At 41.3% G+C, this 18,461-nt stretch overlaps 2 protein-coding genes across 5 annotated transcripts; both read right to left on the reverse strand.

The window, feature by feature from the left end:
• Window positions 1-3,700: 3,700 nt before the first annotated feature.
• uchl5 (ubiquitin carboxyl-terminal hydrolase L5) lies at window positions 3,701-12,507 on the reverse strand. Its single transcript, XM_080473309.1, has 11 exons — window positions 12,314-12,507; window positions 11,833-11,896; window positions 11,641-11,746; window positions 9,528-9,653; window positions 8,700-8,761; window positions 7,417-7,547; window positions 7,109-7,172; window positions 6,927-7,029; window positions 5,795-5,908; window positions 5,546-5,644; window positions 3,701-4,061 (listed from the first exon to the last, which is right to left on the reverse strand). Exons 1-11 carry the CDS (start codon window positions 12,387-12,389, stop codon window positions 4,017-4,019), a joined length of 990 nt encoding a protein of 329 aa, XP_080329435.1. The 5' UTR covers window positions 12,390-12,507; the 3' UTR covers window positions 3,701-4,016.
• A 243-nt stretch (window positions 12,508-12,750) lies between these two features.
• Window positions 12,751-18,184, reverse strand: glrx2 (glutaredoxin 2). Of its 4 annotated transcripts, XM_080473312.1 has the most exons (5): window positions 18,140-18,184; window positions 17,949-18,037; window positions 16,663-16,729; window positions 15,919-16,095; window positions 12,751-13,482 (listed from the first exon to the last, which is right to left on the reverse strand). In XM_080473312.1, the coding sequence occupies exons 2-5, from the start codon at window positions 17,999-18,001 to the stop codon at window positions 13,324-13,326; spliced, it is 456 nt and encodes a 151-aa protein (XP_080329438.1). In that variant the 5' UTR covers window positions 18,002-18,037; window positions 18,140-18,184; the 3' UTR covers window positions 12,751-13,323. The 4 variants fall into 4 exon arrangements, with proteins under 4 accessions (XP_080329438.1, XP_080329439.1, XP_080329436.1 ...); XM_080473313.1 differs by lacking the exon at window positions 17,949-18,037 and having other exon boundaries at window positions 18,116-18,146; XM_080473310.1 differs by lacking the exon at window positions 18,140-18,184 and having other exon boundaries at window positions 17,949-18,126.
• Between the last annotated feature and the right edge of the window lie 277 nt (window positions 18,185-18,461).

Raw genomic sequence — 18,461 nt, forward strand, 5'->3', positions numbered from 1 at the left:
TAACCCAATAGTGTAATAAGACATCTGAGACACTTGTCATGTCAAAATAGCACGACTGCGTTCTGGAGGTACAAAGCAGAGCCGAGGAAGATTTCCAGTGCCGACCCACAAGTGTCACTTATTTACAATATATACAAACAATATGTACACACGTTGGTGTTCATCACCATGAATACAGCCAATATTAGGTCTTGTCCTCAACTCCATTTTCTTCCCCCTTGACACCAGGTTGGTAGAAACCACAGACTGAAACCGGCCGGTATCTAAAAGCGCTGTAGTGCGGTGGCCATTAATCAGTACAGGAGCAGCAGGAGCTCTCTGGGTTGTTTCACTCCGACTGGACCAAACAGGTCGAGGCGCTGCACAGTAAAGGGAAGGTTTTGGCTCATTGGTTAGTGGACATAAGTGTTGGGTGTGGCCTAACCCATTACACAGGTAACATCTGACCTCTTCACTGCGCTTATGAGACCAGTGAGTAGGATTTGGCTTTTGGTAGCTGCTAGATGTAGATTGCCTAGATTTAGACGGTCATAATCCCCCCCCCCATTGGACTTACTTTGGGCTTGGTCTCTGTGTCCATGTCCTCTGTCTCGACTTCCCTGGAAATGTGGGGAGTTTCATCCATAGGTGGCGTCGTTGGATGTCAGACCTCAGCCAGCTCCGCTGCTTTTTCTGCCGTCTTGGGGTCACGTTGACGGATCCATACTTCCTGCTCAGGGTTCATCATCGTCAGGAACTGGTCCAAGATCAGCGTCTCTGACATTTCCTGTTTTGTAGATTTTCCAGGCTTCACCCATTTTGAGAACAAATCCTTCAGTCGCACTTCTTTAGGGTTTTTCTTCAGGGAACATTTCAGTGGACCGAAATCTTTGACGGCAAGTCTCTGATGTGATTTCAGACTTTGGTAGTATCCATAAGCACATATGGTCGCAATAACCGGTACCTTCATCTTCATCGTCGGTTTGGTCTAGAGGGGGAGCCAAATCTTGCTCTTGGTCTGGTAGATTGGTTTACCAAAGACTGCATTTGTTGAATTAGGTGCTGCGCGCGTTTCCATCCCAACTCCTTCTCTTTCTCCAGGTGCTGATCTCTGGCTGCTAATTACCTCCACCCTCTGGTCAGCAGGTGCACTCACCCCCTCGTCAGGATCATCTCGTCATCCAGTCTGCCATTTTCTGGCCGTCATCCTCAGTTACCCTGTAGCGTAGGCCCACCTTCTGACACCGATTGTGACGCTTGTCGTGTCAAAATAGTACGACTGCATTCTGGAGGTACAAAGCAGAGCTGAGGCGGATTTCCAGTGGAGACCCACACGTGTCATTTCTTTACAATATATACAATAAAATGTGTACACACACGTTGTGCAGCCTAACATGCCATGTAGAATCCACCGCTTGCAGAGGAAGCAGGGCTGCTTTTATAGCAGATGGAACTGATTGGCTTGCACCATACTCCAGCACAGGTAAGTACAGGTAGGTACATTTACAACGTTTCTAATTTTCTCAACAATTAAAACGGTGATAACAAATATTTCCGCAAAAAAATATATCTTTATTAATTTAACAATGAACATTTGTATTTTACAAATATACAACATTCATTCAAGGTAAAACCCAGGACACCCCTCCTGTAGTAACAGAGTGGATGAACCCGGAACCTTCTTTCGATGCACCGGCCGACCGGGGGAATCTTTTGGTCGGAACACCAGCAGAGGCAGAACAAACAGGTAACAACATTTCAATCATTCAAACATTTTAGAAAAACAATCTTACTTAAACTACTTTCTTTACACAGCTCTGCTCCTACAAACAATAAATCACTAATAAACATTTTAAACTTGTATCATTCGTGTCTTCCTTTTTAAAAAACCTATGGAATGGCCACTTACGTCACATGATTGAAACCATTAAACAAAACCCTTTCAAATTGTAATAACGGCAACCAATAATGTGATAATTTATTTACAAAAGAAAGGGCTGCATTTCTGAAAAAAACACCTATATTTAAGAGTGAAAAATGAAAATAAAAGATTTTATCAAAAGAATTCCAGAGCTGAACCAAAATTATATGTAAAGTGAAAAAACTTTTCATACCCTTGTTTTTATTTTGAGTACAGTGTTTTTAATTTTTCAAAATTGAAGATCAAACCTTGAACAATCAGATTCAAAATATATATATTTTTTTCAATCACATTTATTTTTCAAATGAACAAACCTTTTGACCTTTGATCTACCACCATAGTTGTCAAACAAATCTTTTGCTGTTTTGTTTTGTTACAATCCCCTTGCGCTTTCAAAGCACACGTGCCCTGAACGTCTTCTGTTATTCTGAAGGTTTGTGGTGTCCCATGGCGCGGTACATCCTGTAAATTGTAACCTCAGACCAACAGAGCAGATAGAATAGCGGTTAAAGAGCAATGCCAGTTTGACAACAAAAAGTCAGCGTGGCACTGAAGGCGTTCGCTCGGCCACGTGTTCCCGACAGTCAAGGAGGAGGGACGAGATGTTTTGTCCCCGCCGGTCTCCCCTCCAGCGGCGGTAAAACCTGTGGGTCTTCTTTTGTTGCCAGACACGATCTTGGCAACGGAAGACTGGGACCAGATCCAAGGACGTACTCGAGGTGTGTACGTAAAACGCACGCTCCAAAATTAGAAACGGGCCACGTCCTACTTTGGCCGGCGGACCGGCGGGATACGTCAAGAATGTACGCACAACCTGCTCAAGTGCAGATATAACTCGTTCAAATGATCACATATCTTTCTATCTCTTTCTCTCTCTGTTGTTCGACCTAGAAAGTCGATTTACAGGAGAAAGCCGGAAGGGCCACCTCCACCACCACCACCACCACCATGGGTTCTCCTGTTCAAAACATGCCGTTACGGGAATCCTGCTAACAAAAACAAGTGTCATTAAACTCCGTCATGTCCCCGTCTTAACGATGCTCTTATAAGGAGCCGGCAGCTCAGGAGGTCAAAACACAGCAACATTCATACCAACCATGAGTCAACAGTGAAATGTTTCAAAGAAGAGACACTGTCTCCGGTTAGTTGAATCCATGACGGTTTGTTCAGGTGGAAAAGTTTGAAACGCCTTCAAGTTTGTTATTCCACTGCTTGACCAGCAGGTGGAGCCAAAGGTCCGTCAATAGGGGCACATGCGGAGCAGTTTGTTGGGTATGTGTACAATAAACCCCTCATTTATTTATTTTAATGTACTTACTAAAGCCGGAGAATATCAAAGTCAGTGAAACGTAACTGAAGTTTCATATCAAGTGGGACTTTTTTTTTTTTTTAAAACATCAAATCTCTCCAATTACCACCTGTTTTATTTGTATTTTCTTTTACATTTCTGTTTACTGTGCATGAGTGTATGCATATTAATAGTTTCCCTTTTATATTTTACTCATGGTTTGCCACTAATGTCCATTTATTTGGGTATGGCAGAAAAGTCATGCCTCTCTGGAGTCTACCATTGTTCTTGTCCAACTACTGGCACATGTCTAGAGGAAACTTGTGGAAACGCCGTTTACTATGGTCGTGGTGCACATGTACAGTAACAGCGTTTCCACCTTGTACCCGGATTGAGCAACACAGACCATAAGTTTCACACCAGTGATAGAAGGCAGGAGAAAAAAACCCCATTTAAGTCTCAAGATTAAGTTGGAGTGAGAGGTTTGTTTAGACTCAAAAAACAAGGCAGAGCAGTTCACAAACATCAATACATTTTATTATGAAAATAAGACAGGACAGCTTTCCTCGATTCATGCATTACGAGCTGATGAACAACACGGTTTGTTTTTTCCCTCCGGACGACAGTCTCTGCTTCACCTGCAGCGCCGATCCACGTCAGGATGGTTCACACAGACGCTCCACGGTCATCAGTGTGAATATAACCAGTAGCTGCTGTGTGGCTCGTAGATGACAAGATTTAGTGTGGAGGTCTGGATGGATGGATGGACACGTGTGTGTGTGGGTGTGGTAGGAGGCTTCTCTGGTGAAGTGTGGGGGGGGTTGTTGTTTACTTGGCCTCCTGGGCTTTTTTGGCGCTTTGTTTCTCTTTCGCCTGGGGAAACAAGCAGAGGAACGATGTGGATTAATTTAGCTGAGCGTCAACTTTACAAGACACCTCCTGTCGTTTGGTTTGCAAGATTAAAACTAAAATATTAAGGGACGAATTCTCAGCCCTTTGGTCAATCTATGGTGAGCACTGGACAATCGTGTCATCTGTAGGAAGTTTTCAATTCAGCTGCAACGTTTGACAGGAAATGCATTGAGACGACTTGGTGAAAAGTCAAATTTTTCATTTCTGTAATAAAATATTGATAATGGGCCTCCACTTAACGCCTCAAAGTGAATAATGGAGACTTCTGATCAGTCTTTAGATCAAGGGTGTCAAACTCTTCCTGGTTGATGGCCACATTCAGCCCAATTTCATCTTGATTGGTGGCTCAATAAGTTTTAAATTTAAATTTTTTTTTTTTTTTTTACTGCGGTGCAGAGTACAAGTAATGCAAATGTCTATATTTAAGCAAAACAAAATTACAACTGAAAGACTACAATCACTACATAAAGATAATTTCAATAAATACCTGTAAAAAATAAAGTGAAATGTCCAATAAGCTTCTTCTATAGCTGTTGCATTATGGGTGTTCTTAATAACTTTCGCTCACACTGACAGCATGACTTGGAGGCCAGTGCAAATTTGCAGGCGTTATGTTTGACGCCCCTGCTTTCGACCAATCACAGGCCCCGATCTCTTCTGCTCGTGTTCTTAGGAGCGCAACGTCCAATCAGAATCAAATAAAGAGCAACTCCGAGGTAAGAAGAAGTGATTGAGGCTGAAACGAGGAAAATCTCACAAAACAAAGTTTACACATAAAAGATTTTTCACACAGGGTTTATGCACGGCGGCCATCTTTAACAGATGGTGGCCACGTGCAGCCCCTCCACATATTTTTAAGCCCGCCAGCCAAATTCCAAAATTATTATTTATGTCCGGTTTCACCAGTAAAGGTCATTTTAAGCACAGTTGAACCAGGAATCAAATGAAACTCGTGTTTCTGTTTTAATTCAGAATGAAACCGTCAAATCCATACTTGTTGATTGAATTTAGAGAATTCACTACAATAAGTCTGAAATCTTTTTCAATTATATTCACAGAATATATAGAAGTAATAATACCCATTTTATTGATATGTTAACTTCTATTCTGTTTATTTTGTGTGGAGCGATGCAACAAGGAGGTTCTCTCTGGGATTAGTAAGGTATTTCTCTTCTGTAAACAATATTTAAGAGTTAGGTATACCCTCTGGTGGACAAACGTCTAACTGCAGCTCTGCTTCTAAGATAATTCAGATATTTTTCTCAAAGAAAGAACTTGATCACATCCGTCACAGTTACAGCCGTTTTTTCATCATCTTCCCCTCAAACACAAACCTAGTGGCAGCACCCAAACAACTCATTAAAGCAATGTGCATGTTTTTGATTTCGAAATGTCAAAGTACTTAAGCTCTGAAAGCAAAGAGCTACAGAAAGAGGGTGCATTACCTTCTCCACCAAAGGTATCAACTGCTGGTACTCTGCCAGCGTCTTCAGCAGCTCCATGATGAAAGGAAGGTAGTTGTGCTTTCGTCGAATGTTTTCAATCTGTTGGGAACACGAATGTGGGTCAAAGCGGGTGTGTGTGTGTGTGTGTGTGTGTGTGTGTGTGTGTGTGTGTGTGTGTGTGTGTGTGTGTGTGTTATTAATCTTAAGTCCCCCAAGAACACACAGGAGTGTATTGTTGAAGAGACCCACCTTATATCTTTTAAGCTTCTGATTCTCCTCCTCAATAAGGAGCTGGTACTTGGCGATCTCTGACTGAATGGAGCTGAGGAAAGTGCTGCTCTGGTCAGTGTCCATTGGCTCGTCCTGGGAGGAGAAAGAAGAGAGTTTAAACTTTGAGGTGAAGGTGGAGGAGTGGTTGGAACTCTCGCCTCACAAGCCAGAAGTACCAGGTCTCGTCGAGGGTACTTTGTGTAACTTATTATCCTTTAATCAAACTGCCAGTAAAAACTTTCCTGGCTGTCATCAACTACTTTTGCCTTAAAAAATACAAAGAATTATACATAAAGTAACTGTACACATGGTCCCCGACACATACTGAGAAGATATGATGTCTTTATATCTCTTTTATGTTAATAGAAAAATCTGTAAAATAATTATTTTCTTACATTAGATGCAAACCATCAGATGTTTCATTCTATCTGGCACCCTCTGGTGGGGATCTGTCTCACACATTTTCTTATTTTCATTTATTTACAGACCAATCTCTTGGATAAAAAGGTTAAAAAAAAAAAAAAAGCACAAAAACTAAAATGCTATAAAAAAGCTTAAGAAAGAAAAAGAAAAAAAAAATAACCTATGAAACACAATTTAAAGGTTAAACTCTCCAGTTAAATTTCTTTTTTTTTTTTTTAAATCCCAGAAATTTCTCTCTCGGTCATCAAGGTTGCAGTCCTCTGATCTAAACTCTTGAAAAGTCGAGTTTTTCCTGACGTGGATCAGTTGAATGTGTCACCCTGCTTCACTAAAGCAGGTGGAGTGCGCTCTGAGCGCGCCCAGTACACCTTAGCAACGTTGACGGGTGTGGTAAAAACAATATAAGAGTGCATTGTCATTCTAAGATCTCTTATGAAACCGACTTTCTTCTAAATGCTGTAAGACGGCTGCATCTCGGCAAGTTTCGACGGCTTGAGGCCGAATCTGACACAAAGACGTGCGAGTCTGTGTATTTTTAACTTGAGCACACTGCAGCTATGATCTCGAACTTTTAAAAGTTGCCAGCTGATGCATTTTACATGTCTCCTCCGGGAGGGGGGGAGGCGGAGAGAAAGCAAAAGAATAAATTATTCTCTGTTATGTCTGCAGCTCTTCTGCTGCCACTCACCTCAGTGAGCTGAGTCTGGAGCTCTGCAATTTTCCGCTCGTATATCATCTTTCTGTCCGACACGATGGCCATTAGGTTGAAGCGGATCTCTCCTTCGCTGTACCTAAAGACACGACCGACAAACTGTCAGGAGAACATAGTTTGGTGAAGCGGAGATCGGTTAAATAAAAGAAAATCTTTACTTCTGTATCCTTTTCTCGATCACTGGGCGAACTGCGCTGATCCAGTCGTCCTGGTTGCAGGCGCCTGGTGGCAAAGAAGAAACAACAAAAAGAGAGAAATGAGTAAGACGGCGCATGGGGCCGTTTACAGCAACTCAGAGCTGCACGTCAACATTGAAGTGGCAGCCTTATAGGAAACGCACAGAGGTCAAGAAGACAGATATCAGCTGTGCACAGCAGGGCCGCACAGCGAGGGATTTTTAAACAATAGGCCGGCAATCAAAACTAAAAACTTCAGGAGGAACAAAACTAAAACTAATTCAACTTACCAAGGTCAATCGGTCCTTCTCGAAGTCCGTCCAGCTCGTACAGTCTGCCGTTGACGGGAACGTAGCTCACAAAGTGAAAGGCGTCCTCGTCTTTTGCAGACGACTTTGCGTCAAATTCAAACATCTGCTGTCTGCGGACGAGAAAGAAATGGCGTTGAAATCGTAAAAAGGTGAACGACTCCTCACGAGGGAAAGTCTTTACACGCGTTTGTGCCTAAAACTGTCTGCGCAAGTTAGACCCAACTGGGTCGTCCGGCATTCTAACTACTTTATCATCGGTGGTTCTGCCGCTTCTGTGGAAACGGAGCCTCTGATTTCACCTCATCTGCTCGACGTGAAAACACCCAAAGTATCCTCCAAGGACAGAAAAACTCTTATTCCAAATCAGTCAAATTGTTTAAGATGACATATTTGCAAAAACTGGCTTGTACACACAACATTAATACAAAACAATGTCCTTGAAAATGTAAAATGTTCCTCCATTATAAATTAGGAATAAACATTTTCAGATGTTCCCTGGTTTGCATAACACCCCCAACAAGAACAACAACAACGTCCAGCAGCGTAATGCACCTGACTTTAATAATGCATAAGAATAATGTAAATGTTGAGTTCAAGCCAAATAATCTTCTCTGTAACCGAGTGATCACAACGAATCCCCGTACAATAATAAAATTTTAATTTTTCCATACAAATCAATGATCTCACTGTTAATTTCTTGTTTGGACTATTTAATGCAGCTTTATGAGAGTTAAATCTTTGTTAAATGTAACTCATGTCAAAGTGTTTACGTGAAGGTGTTTGCCTTTTATCCATCGACACTCTTCACAGACGTCTGGACTCATATTTGCACTGAACTTAAAAAAACGTGATAATAAATGCTTGTTTGAAGCAGTCTTTTCCAGGATCTTGTTTTGGTTTTGGGAAATAGGATGTAATAATTACAGTGAATAGACAAGAAAAAAAATCAGTTTACAGGAAAATGGCCGACTGTAATTATGTAGGTGTACCAGCAAAGTGGTTGGTGAGCGTATGAAACTATTGAAAACAAAGTTTGAGAGCAAAAAAGAAACACCCGTTTTCTTAGGCATTTCATTAACCGAACCAGCTGTGACCGCTGAAGGAATCATCATCACTTATTCATATTTTTAAAAGCCGACTGGTGCATTAGCAACAGACGAGCCAATCGCTTCTCACCGGGTCTGAGCGGGGAGCTAAAAATAGCGTGAAGCCAATCAGACGGACCCTCTTCTCACTGGATGTGATATGAGCGGGAAGCTTACCTGGCAAAGCCGTTGTGAACTTGTCGGATCACTTCAGAGTTGCTGAGAGCCAAACCTTTCATCTGAGGAGAGCCGAAGAAGCAGGATTATAATGCTGACTGTGTAACTCTTTCCTCAAGAAACTCAGCTGTGGGCAAACAACTGTTTACTACCGTTTCCCCTCATGTTCCCCGTTACTGATTATACAAACATCTAATTGAAACTGTATGAAATAGTTCTGCACAATATATCAGAAATGTATCGTGATTCATTGACTAGCGTAAATATCATAAAAGATGATAAATTATGTTTCTGTGCTTTAATTAAAAATGACACAAATTCAATTATGAAAGAAATCTGCTATGACTTCCTCCGAAAAAACAGGAACCACTTTCTTTATTTTCTGACTCCACCAGGTGGCGCTCTTGGTTTAAAGACAGAGGCTAGATAACTGGCAATGAAGTGTGCTTTCATTTGAACAGGCAGCGCCATCTAGTGGCTTTAGAAAATAAAGACAGCGGTTCATTGAGGTTCATTAGGCCATCACTAGTTTCCTCCAGCATCATTTCAGATGCAGAACAGCTTCTTGACTTTGTCGATTCTAAATATTTCCCATCTTGACTTCTGCCTGATGGCCAGAGTGCAGTAATTAGTTAATCAAATAACTTTGGGAATATAACTGCAATTTATCAACTCTTTTATACGTCTCATTTCCCACAGCAAGGCTAGGCTGCTGTCTAATCGATTACAGTTTGAAGGATCGTAGCTCTAATGTTTGATGATAATATGTCAAGCAGGATGAAAACCAAAAAAAGAAAAAAATTAATTAAAAAAATACCAGTGACATACAGCTGCGTCGAAACTTTGTGAGAACTCCCGGAACTCCGTCAGCGTGTCTCCGAGCACCATGTCAGAGTGGGTGCAGTTAAGCAGAACACTCACTATCGCCTGCGTGGCACAAGCGTTGTTAATGACCTGAAAACACACAGATAAAGAGCAAAGTCAAGAACTCTGCTGTACATTTAAAGCAAGGCATTGTACAATCATGACTGCGCACACGGCAGTGTGAAGAACCCACATGTCACTCCTGGACGTATTCAAGATTTAGCACCAATAAAGAGGTCTATTGATGGAATAAAGGACTCCATCCTCCCACTGTTGTGGTACTTAATTGAATGGACCTTGGACATTAAGTGCACAACAATTCATTATTGAATTCAATTTGGATGAACTGCACCACCGCACAGATAAAAGTATTTTGCAATTACACTCTTGTTCACTTTGTCCTACGAGTGCAGTGACCACATGCTTCATATTTACTCGAAGAAATGCATTCATTCGGAAGGGATGAGTTACACTTTAATGTTTCATAGTAAAGTATTACTAACAGATAAAGTGTTAATTAGGCATACTATTGTAATTTAATGAATATGCTCGTAAAACTATTTGAGGAAATATTTACACAGACTGCAACACAGTTTGCATGTCAGGCCACTGGTTTGTTTATCTAATACAACCACGGAACGGTACAATGTAAACATTCCTTTCAGCTTCTCTTGGTCATCGGACAGGTCCACTCAGTATCTGTATGTAAGAAACGTGTCACCGTGTATGTAGATGATGGTGTAGTAAATGTACACTGTTGGAGGATCACTCAAATTTAAAAAAAACAAAGCAGCATAAACACTTTACAGAGTGATATTTAGCTGGTTAACAGGGGCAGGATTTCTGCAGGATGTCCGCATTCGGTCTGGTTTGGTTTTTCTGTAATACGTGAAAATCTACAACTGAGCATGTTCACCATGAGAATCCGATAACTGGGAGAAGACAGAACATTGCAATAATCGTGCCTAACACATTAACATATTTATGAAATGTGATGATTGAATAACGCTGATCTACATTTAAGTCCCTTATCGGTTTCCTTTTTAAGTGCTCGTGGTGACAATGTGACAACAATGTTTCTGAATTGCGCCTACTGAGCATGCGCACCATGGCTGTGATAAATTGTTCTTCTGTACATGCTTGAGCATTTACAGAACGACAACGTTTGCCTCCAGAGGGTCATGACTCCCAGTTTGGGAGTCAACTCACGGCTCTGCATGCTACCTATAGTTTTCTGCATTTCTACCATTTATGTGAAAATGGATATTGTTTTCAAAGCGTTGCCATGTAAACTCAAAATTTTTCTGAAACAAAAAATGCAAAAACAATGCATTTTCACTTAAAATGTTGTGAGACACATTATTGCAATGGTTATATGCAACTTCACCAAGTAGCTTTACATGCATATTTTGGGACTAAGGACTGTACAGGAGGCTGATACAAACTCCACACAGGTTGGCTTCCAAGAGATGTTTTCAGATGAGTGCTAACCACTATGCCACGGATGACGGTAATTTGTAGAGTTGTGGTGAAATGAGGGGACACAGACGGTGCCACTGCAGACTGCTCCTTTATCTTTAAATGTGAGGGCAGAAGGCAGTGCAACCTTTCCTTTCCTTTTGGACTTGGGAGAAAAGAACACCTTCGGTGACGGTTTCAGCCTCTGCACACCGACCAGGGCAGGCTGAACTAATGCCTTTTCCACAGTTCCAGAGCCTTAAAAGGAATACCTGGGTTTGGTGGGGGCCGTCCAAGTAGAAAAACCCAGCCCAGAGTGGCTCGATGGGTCTTGTTTACCTCCTATGTTTTCCACATAAAATTCAGTGACCTTGTGAGGCCATGACACTGCTGCAAATGTGGGAGCTTCACACGGACCATGTTCTGCTTTTTCCAACCACTGCTACATATGAACTGGGCTAGTCCACCCAGTGATTTCAGAGTTATCAGAGGAAATGAGGCTTCCAATAGAATCCATGGTCAATGAGTAAACTCCACACAGAAAGACCCCTAAGCCCAATCCTGGCTCAAAACAGGGACAAAGCAACAACCAACATACTCAACTCCACTCTCAATGTACCTGTTTGGCAAAGAATATGTGGTCAAGTCTTGAATCCTGGACAATTGATCCAGCAGGCTCCTCACCAGGCTGCCACTTGAATAGGAAAATCAACCCATGTACTGGTCTGAAAGGGGAGGGGGGGTTAACACATTAATATAGCCCGTATAACACGAAGCACACAAAATAAAGCTGCTGCATGCATGGACATACTTCAAGTTGTCAAAGTTCTCAGGCTCCATGCTCCATATCTCCTCAACCTGGGCGCCTTTGCAGCCTGAAATAAAAAAAAAAAAAAAAAAAGTAAAGCATCAGGGATTCGTTCAAACTGGTTTAGATTGACGGGCAAAGGCAAGAGTGGCAGAAATCTCCTGTCAGTAGTGAGGTGAGAGCAGAGCAAAACAAATGAGTTCATTTCGGGTTTGTTTTCACCCGCCGTTGTTTTTGAACGCTGAGTAATGCTAGCCGTTTAGCACGCTTGTTTAGTGAATCGAAGCTGCTCAATCGCGACACGCAACACCCGCATACAATGCCAATGATGGGTGGCGGCGAAACATACGTAACTCGTGGCATTTTTGTTCTCCAGAGGAGGAGAAAACAGTTTGTGAGCCACCGTTAGCATCGGCGCGGCTAACTAGCGAGCTCGCGCTGTCGGTTAGCCACGTTACAATGAATGAGCGGAGCGGTCACTCACCAAAACCCTTAATGAGCTCCGTGAAGACCCCGGGGTCGCTCTCCATCAGGCACCACTCTCCCGCACTGCCGGCCATTCTCAACGGAGCGTTTTCTTTTTTAGATATTATGACAAAACCTGCTTTCTTGTGTTAACAAGACGCCTAACTGTTAGCCGTGTGTGCAGTCAGGCTAATTATACCAAGGAACTGGAATGACGTCGACCTCGGGTGTGCTCGCTTTGCTACACAGCGTACACCGCAAGGACGGCGCTTTATTAATACACGTTAGTATACATTTCATAATCCAGTATTTTTCTACTACGTACACAACGTGAACAAAAGCGCAAAAAAGCGTAATGTATAACCTATTTATAAATACAGTTCTACCCAGCCAAAACTAATACCCGCCTCCTCGGGAGGTTTAAGAAGCAAACGCAAACACACACGGAGACGCGGGAAGTTGGTAACGGTATCTTATTTATATGTATTAAACACACGCACACACACATTCAGCATAAGACACTGATAAATAACTCTGGATTTATGATCACAACATCACAACCCAACATTAAATCATTCATGATATGCCCAGAAAGAAGGGCTGCATTTTATACATTGTGACAACAGAACCTAAAATTCCGATATAACTAATACATTTCTTTATGCCAGTCATTCATTTATAAAAGTATCAGACAACTTGCTTCTTATAGAAACTATTTTTTCTGCCTTGATGTGCAGTTTTCTCTTTCGCTTTTTTTTTTTTCCTGACAAAGAATAAGAAAAGTAATTCCACTATGCAGTTTTGTGAAACAATGGCAGCTTTAATAACAATTATAACAATAGTGATATTAATGTACATTCCCGGGAGAGGGGACAAAAAAAAAGAAAAAAAAAAAGGTTTCCATCAAGTACCTACTATGCTTTGATAAATAAATAACATAGTTACACACAAGCAGTGTACACCTTGTAACACCAGCTCGAGCAAACATTTAATAAATATAGGATTGAGAATAAATACAAGGGCGGTTAGTCATTTAGCGAACTGTCCGCTGCCGGAGCCTTCGGAGCCACTGCCTGCACAGCAGGGGGCGCACTGCTCGATCAGGGGCACCAGCCTCCCTTGCTGATGGAGCTGTTTGGTGTCGGAGCCGCCTCCAATGCAGTTCCCGTTGATGAAGACTCTCGGCACCTGGACATCACAGGGAGTCAAGAGTGAAGGTGCAATGCAAGACAAGCTCCTTTCTAGAGCAGATTCTAAACATTAAAGAAGAATAGAAGAAAATAGACAAAGATGCAGAATGAATCTCAAAATGCACATTAAAACGGAGCTAAAATTGAAATGCAATACAAGACTCGGGCCTCGTTTTACACATTGTTTCATGCGAAAACTTATTATTTTAGTGTTTCATTTCAGAAAAGTTTCACGTTGACGTGGCAACTCCTTCATGAGGCAAACATTGTTGTTATCCATCTACTGAGCATGTGCAGAGGAACTATTTACTAAAGCTGTGGTGCGCATGCATTTGCGTTTTCAGTGGGTCTGAGCACAGTCTTCGTGAAAACGCACACCCAAAATGCAAAAACATCTCCCGTAAAGAAACACCAATAAGAGTTCAACAGACAGCGCTGGCAGACAGAGGCAATATAATAATTCCAGTAAAGGTATAGCTACAATTTTAGAAAAATTAATCCCTAACAACAAGTTCCTTACTATGGCGCGAATTCTGCTGAAAGAATCTAACTAATTTTTTTAAATTCAGAAATCAAGATGGAGCTGTTCACAGGTGTCTTGCTAGAGGGAGTATTTAACGATTTCTGCAGACTTCTGTCATATATTCTGGCTTTGCTCAAATTTAGGGGAAAAAAAAAAAATGGTAGGAGGTGGCAAAATTAATATCGGAATCCTTGTGTGTTTTTCATTTGTCTCAATGTACCTTTAAAAACGTCCTGAAGGTCTGTGAATAGTTATGATTGCAAGTAAACAAAAGCAATAACCAAATGCTGCCTGCAGTGGGATCCACCCACCCTGAAGCTGCTTAAACACACCATAAACTTGATTCACACAATGGGAATTGTGAGTTTTAGACTCTTACTTCAAATGGAGAAAAGAGAGGAATACTGAAAAAAAAAAAATGGGACTGCTGCAAAGGCGCTTAAGAACTGATGAGAGTATATAGTAGACGTTGAGTCATATACTTTAATCTGCATTAATCGGCTGGACAACATGGCATTTTTTTTTTATAATTGTAATTAATTGCTTATTGCTCTCACTTGTTGTGTGTGTTAATGTGGAAAAAATACAAAAAATAAAGTTAAAAAAGAGAAAAGAAAACACCAGAAAATGCTGCAGTTTGCTTGTCGGGTCACTAGTTGGTGCTGCGTTTTTGTATCGGGTCACTAGTTGGTGCTGCGTTTTTGTACTACAAACTACACCAGCTTGTGTACAGGAAACTACGGTACTTCATAAAACATCAAGGCTCCGTTAAACTGTAATTATCCAGATGATGATGTAGTAAAGCTACATATGACTCACATATGAGCAGCCAAAACAGCAACATTTCAATGTTCACACTTGAAAATATGGTTGTGTGAACAGCGCCTGATAGCGGGATAGTTTCCGTAGTTCCAAAGCTGTTACTGCTGACCTGGGCGCACGTTATATCTGGAATATAATATAATCTGATTCCCATGACTACTGAGATAGTGGGACATCATATTTACCTCTACTTAGTGACACAATAACACACTTCTTCTCTGCACCATTGCTTTGTTTTTTTATAAAGAGCGCTGTCTTTTATATTCCACACAGTTTCAAGCAGCACTACTGCACGGAGCAATTAAAAAAACAAAAACCTTGAAACAGAGTGTTTACTAAACAGCATATTCATCAGTGTTATGAAGAGTTGTTGACACTTGTGTGTTTCTGAATGTATTTGTCTTCATGTTTGGCTGCAGGATGTTTTCTCATGTGCGAGATGATCACAGGACAAGCTGAATCAATCGTCTTTTAATTGTCATTTTTAGACTTAATATGAGTGACGCTCGTAACCAATGTAATGTAAGATATCACTGATAATTATAGAGTAAAGATTTGTTTTTAAAAACTTGGAACTTGCTATGAGGTCCTTATTTTACCTGCAGCTCGACCAAAACACGAGTAACTATAAAACAAATTTGGAAAACTATCTGAATGTGGTTGTTTTTGTAAAGCTAAAATAAATAAACCTCTTTTCAGGCATGTTAATCAGATATACGTGTGTGTGTGTGTGTGTGTGTGTGTGTGTGTGTGTGTGTGTGTGTGTGTGTGTGTGTGTGTGTGTGTGTGTGTGTGTGTGTGTGTGTGTGTGTGTGTGTGTGTGTGTGTGTGTGTGTGTGTTGATAAAAATGTGTGGATATACTTAAACATAGAATTATATAGTTTGTGTAGCTATATTTTCATAGGCTATAACATAATTATTTATTATCATCAAATGGTGTATATATACTTTGGATACACAACGTGTGTATGTATATACGGATATTGGTTATGTATGTGACTGCACAAAATTTTTGAATGTCACATGCCTGAAAGGAATGAATAAAAAATAAAAATAAAAATGTAGAAATAAATAAATGTATCTCTCACCGTTCTGGCTCCAGTGATCTGAGCTAAGGCCTCCTGCACCCTCCTCCCGTCGTTGTGCTCGTCCAGCTCAACCACCTTGTAAGTCGCACCGATCTCGTTGAACACATTTTTGGCCATCCTGCAATACGGACAAGTGGTCTTGGAAAAGATCACGACGCAGTTCTGTGACACCATCTCCTAAAAGATCAAATAGAAAAAGATTTATTTAAATACCAACAGTAGACAGAAACTGCTTCAATATAACAGGTGAGACGGAAAGTGCAGCGCAGAGTGTGAAACCAAAAGTCTGCAATTTATTAACTACCAAAAAAATAAATATATATATATATATATGTGTGTGTGTCACCTCTGAGCCAACCAATCCATCTTTACCTCAATCCTGATGTATTGTACAGTATATTCTCCAAACAAGCCCTCACCCCATTGGTCTCCTACCTGCCCGATTTTACATTTTATCAGAATGAAACCGTTTCAGTCCCACTTTTGAACATATTATTTCATCTATAAGGTTTATATGGCTGCTGCATAATTTACCGAGTCAGAAAATGTCCTTTTTTGCATTCTGGTTGGTCTGAGGAGGATTCAAACCCATGACCTTCCTCACCATGTTGTAAAGTACTAACCACTACACCTCCATGCGGTCCACTATCCTGTATGTGTTTCCATTAATAGCAGCAACATGGCCTCTCACTTTGAACTTTGCACCCACGTTAACAGAGGAGTATTCGCACTAATATTACTCACCTGAACATACTGCATACAGGCGGTGCTAGTCAGACCCCCTGTGGCTGAGGACGTCAGATTCCCCATTCTGTAAACAAACAAACAAAATTAAAATGAAGCCGCACGACTTTAAAGCTGTTGATCAAGTGTCTTGTCGCACTAAAGGGTTTAATTAGATCTGTCACACGGAAAGAAGATGCACATTTAACCTCAGAAAGGCGAAGACATCGAGGCAGGTGACGAGCTGGACACAAATAACTTGCATCAGAAAAATCTCTAAACCAAGTGAAGCCACTGCTCTGTGTGTACACACGTCCATGACCGTCGGTCTTTCACTACCTAGAACTCCTTTTCTACACCTACACTGAGGCTTGTGTTCTGGGTAATCCAGGATTAAAGGGAGGGCGACACATGCTCCTCACTGCACTAGCAATTAGACCAGATCTGATGTAGACAGGCGAGCCACGCACCCTCCAACGAGATTTGGAAACACCGGGCTGACAGTATTTTATTCATTTATTTCAAAGTCAAAAATACAGATTTCATAATGCTTTACTGTTGTCTCCTGTCATGGGGTTTACATAAGACATGTAAATTCGAAATTTCCTGACAGACACACGACAGAAGAAGAAATATGTCCTTTCTACTGACCCCAACCTAGACTAGTTTTTGTTCAGCATTGTTTTTGTATTTTCATTTGAGAAAAGTTTGGCAGAAATGCTGAAAGTGATGCCACTCGTCGGTGCAGTTGATTATTTTTCTAATAAAACCACACACATGCAGAGAGCAATATGCTGACTGGGAGAGAATATGGACATCATGCCACTATGCTGTTACTGTATTATCTGCATGTGCAGAACTATTTACTATGGCGGCGGTGCACATGCAGTGACGGCATGGCTTTGAGGCTGGTTTGTTAGCAACATAGCTTTCACTGACATGTCAGCTTGAATCTCAGTGCTGTGTTATGTCCACGAAATAAAAGTTTGTTAAAAAAACAACCTTAATTGCTTCTATGAAATCTTTACAATTTGCTCGTTTCGTGGGCCAGAGTGGCCGGATTTTGGCCCGCGGCCCTCACGTTTGACACCCCTTACATAGTCTTTAAAACCTGCACAGTTGAGTGACCTTCTCGTCGACATTGAGCAATATAACTATATATATCTCTATATATAGATATATAGCTTATTTGTGTCACCGCAACTTGAACTGAGACGAAGCCCGATGTTTTAATTTCTTCACAACTCATCAACATATGATATGAACGAAGTGGCCGCATAGTTGCTGTAGCAGTGAGCGTGAGAGACCTTCGGCAGCCGCTCCAAGCCGCCCTGGGAAGACATCCTGCTCGGAAAAACATGGCGAGGAGAGAACACACGGCCAAGAAAGTCTCGAGCTGCGAACCGAGGTGAAGCATGCGGTTAGAGTGCGAGCGAGTTCTCACGCCACAAGACACGTCGGCTGGACCGTACACCTGCGGTTTGTTGTTTATGCCTACCTTACGTGACCGGCGGAAGCTGTTTCCGACGCACAAGCACGTTCCGGACGTAAGGCAACGTAACGCGTGACGTCATCGGTTTCTCAATTGCAGGCGCGCGTCACCGAGAAGGCTCCCCGTGTATCCGGCCCTGCTTTTAGCCTTTAATGAGTAAAGGACTATAGTTGCTTATTTGTCCATTTATTTATTTTTTTCTTCCTTAAAGCAATGATAAGTTCAGAAGATGTTAAAAATAAATTGTTGATGTAACAATATGAGTTTATATGAGATCGTTTTTTTATTGAATTCAATCTTATTTCTGTAGTGTCAAGTACAACACAGT

The sequence above is a fragment of the Lipophrys pholis genome (assembly GCF_963383615.2).
Source record: "Lipophrys pholis genome assembly, chromosome: 10".
Lineage (NCBI taxonomy): Eukaryota > Metazoa > Chordata > Actinopteri > Blenniiformes > Blenniidae > Lipophrys > Lipophrys pholis.

What these genes read in the sequence shown, in the direction of transcription:
- uchl5 (XM_080473309.1), bottom strand. Translation starts at nt 12,389, where the DNA reads ATGGCCGGCAGTGCGGGAGAGTGGTGCCTGATGGAGAGCGACCCCGGG. An exon ending in GAGAACTTTGACAACTTGAA is followed by an intron (nt 11,747 to 11,832) that starts GTATGTCCATGC and finishes CTCCCCTTTCAG; the next exon opens with ACCAGTACATGGGTTGATTT. An exon ending in ACATATTCTTTGCCAAACAG is followed by an intron (nt 9,654 to 11,640) that starts GTACATTGAGAG and finishes GTGTGTTTTCAG; the next exon opens with GTCATTAACAACGCTTGTGC.
- glrx2 (XM_080473310.1), bottom strand. Translation starts at nt 18,058, where the DNA reads ATGCTTCACCTCGGTTCGCAGCTCGAGACTTTCTTGGCCGTGTGTTCT. An exon ending in GCTTGGAGCGGCTGCCGAAG is followed by an intron (nt 16,730 to 17,948) that starts GTCTCTCACGCT and finishes GTTTGTTTACAG; the next exon opens with AATGGGGAATCTGACGTCCT. An exon ending in CCTGTATGCAGTATGTTCAG is followed by an intron (nt 16,096 to 16,662) that starts GTGAGTAATATT and finishes TTGATCTTTTAG; the next exon opens with GAGATGGTGTCACAGAACTG.